This window comes from Anoplophora glabripennis, unplaced genomic scaffold, assembly GCF_000390285.2.
Source record: "Anoplophora glabripennis isolate ALB-LARVAE unplaced genomic scaffold, Agla_2.0 scaffold4969, whole genome shotgun sequence".
Lineage (NCBI taxonomy): Eukaryota > Metazoa > Arthropoda > Insecta > Coleoptera > Cerambycidae > Anoplophora > Anoplophora glabripennis.
This window is the reverse complement of record NW_019421042.1, coordinates 535-3,001: the sequence shown is the minus strand read 5'-3', so window position 1 is coordinate 3,001 and position 2,467 is coordinate 535. Positions and strand designations below refer to the sequence as shown.

Below are 2,467 nucleotides of genomic sequence, written 5' to 3'. Positions count from 1 at the left end.
AAAACAAATCGCCAGGAACAATATTTAAGCATAAATACATTATGCCAACTGCAAACATATTAAATTAAGAACAGTTCACTCATTTAGAACAAAAGAACGAAGTCTCAAAAAATCTCTCATAAAACCTGCCAACATGCACATTGAATAATGTATATACTTGTCATTGATTTTATAAGCTATCCTTTCAGATAAGTCCAAGTAAGGACCGACGTTTGCTCACAAATGTTGACATGTCAGGATCCACTGAGCATTGCGATTGACGCCCCTAGTTCTAAAAATAGATATTTCTTCTCAAATTTGATGCACAACTATTTTAGATGATAAATAATTGTAGAGTTATTGAAAAAAAACTAACATTTTCTGAAAAATGCACCAATGTATAAAATTATAGCAGGCAAGGTGTTAGTAGTAATGGAAAACCAATAATTGTCAAATGATGACCTATAAAAAATATTCCCACTTAATTTTACCAGCTACCTTGTATTTAAGGGGGTATCACAATGAAAACCAGACACACTTTATATAAAAAATTTGAGTTTTCTGAGTGGAGCAATCAATTTTACAATCGACAGATATGTGTTTTCATTAAATAGATATAAAAAGTTGAGAAAAAAATCAACTTATTTATGAATGGAAAAAATAAATATACTTTACTCTACATATCAGAAAAGGGACATTTTAAGAATACTTGTTTATATGAATATGAAATTTTATTCTTAAAATAATTTGGAATGATCAGGAAACACCATAAGGTAGGTAAATGTTATTAATTTTAGTTTACAAAGTATTTGTTTTTCTTACCCATTTAATTGCTGCCCTAAATTTTTTGTAGACTCTTGAGAAACTCTATGATAAACAACTTCAGTTCTTGAAGATACATTTTCCCAATTATAATATTTCCTAATACGCATATTGCATTCATAGGGGCATACTACTTTACCTTCTTTTAAATCGCTTATTGCTTTATCCAAACCTTGAAATAAATTGTAAATACTATTACATACAAAAAACATTAAATTAAATGGGAACATATTAAGAAAATAGGTATATTCATACGAGGCTAACATTTTTTTTTATATAGTCAATATTTAACTTTCCAATAATCAAAAACAATGGATATTATATAGTAATATCAGATATTGCAATTATATGTTAATTGTATTACCTTTCATAAGGGCTGGAACATTAGGTTCTGTTAAATAGATTAAATCTTCTGGCAAAACTTCTGGAATACCACCTACTTTAGTAGAAACAACCAATAATCTAAAATAAAAAATAATATTCATAAACATCAGTGAATATTTATAATTTCTGAGCTGAAAAAGTATTTGTAAGAAACTTGGAACATGAATTTCACGCAAAAGGTAGCAAAGCAGTATTTCAAAATTAGAATATTTTTTTAAGTAGGTAATAAATGGATAATTGACTATAATTATGTACATATTTTTCATAAAAGTAAGTATTTACCCACAAGCAGCAGCTTCTACAATAGCCATACAATATGCTTCTGTCAGAGAAGTGTTAAGAAATATATCACCTTTTATCAACACATCCCTTACTTTAGAATGTTCTAAACTGCCTAACAGTGTGACCCTGTCTTGAAGGCCTTTCCTTTCTCGAATCTCTTCAAGTAACCTATATAGTGCATAAAATATCAATAACAAGAAACATGTATAGTACCTACTTAACATGCGTCAAGGACAAAATTTGTTACTTGAGTGTAGTTAGCCCCCAAAGTTAGCCCCTAAGACGGAACAGCCGGACAAGACGAAATGACCTAAGGAATAGTTGAAAGAGGTGTACTATAACGCATTTCTACCTTCAAACCGACTTCTCCGTTTCGGGGGTGGAAATGGCGTGACTTACAAAGTTAGCACCCTATTTTTGCTATTACTCTCATCGTACCCGGACAAAACGAAATAACCGGACAAATCAATTTGATGGTAGAAATGCATTATAGTACACCTTTTTCAACTATTCCTTAGGTTATTTCATTTTGTCCGGGTACAATGAGAGTTATAGCAAAAATAGGGGGCTAACTTTGTAAGTCGCCCATTTCCACCCCCGGACCGGACAAATCAATTTGATGGTAGAAATGCGTTATAGTACACCTTTTTTCCTTAGGTTATTTCGTTTTGTCCAGGTACGATGAGAGTAATAGCAAAAATAGGGGGCTAACTTTGTAAGTCGCGCCATTTCCACCCCCCGGACCGGACAAGTCGGTTTGATGATAGACATGCGTTATAGTACACCTCTTTCAACTATTCCTTAGGTCATTTCGTCTTGTCCGGGTACGATGAGAGTTATAGCAAAAATAGGGTGCTAACTTTGTAAGTCACGCCATTTCCACCCCCGGACCGGACAAGTCGGTTTGATGATAGACATGCGTTATAGTACACCTCTTTCAACTATTCCTTAGGTCATTTCGTCTTGTCCGGGTACGATGAGAGTTATAGCAAAAATAGGG

General features: G+C 32.9%; 1 protein-coding gene across 1 annotated transcript; it reads right to left on the bottom strand.

The window, feature by feature from the left end:
• Nucleotides 1-801: 801 nt before the first annotated feature.
• On the bottom strand, nucleotides 802-1,955 carry LOC111692923 (phosphatidylinositol N-acetylglucosaminyltransferase subunit A-like; the record flags this gene model as incomplete). The annotated part of the gene is made up of 4 exons (XM_023457052.1): nucleotides 1,867-1,955; nucleotides 1,468-1,635; nucleotides 1,166-1,263; nucleotides 802-973 (listed from the first exon to the last, which is right to left on the bottom strand). Coding segments are annotated over exons 1-4 (527 nt in total), but the record flags the coding sequence as incomplete, so codon positions are not given.
• Nucleotides 1,956-2,467: the final 512 nt, after the last annotated feature.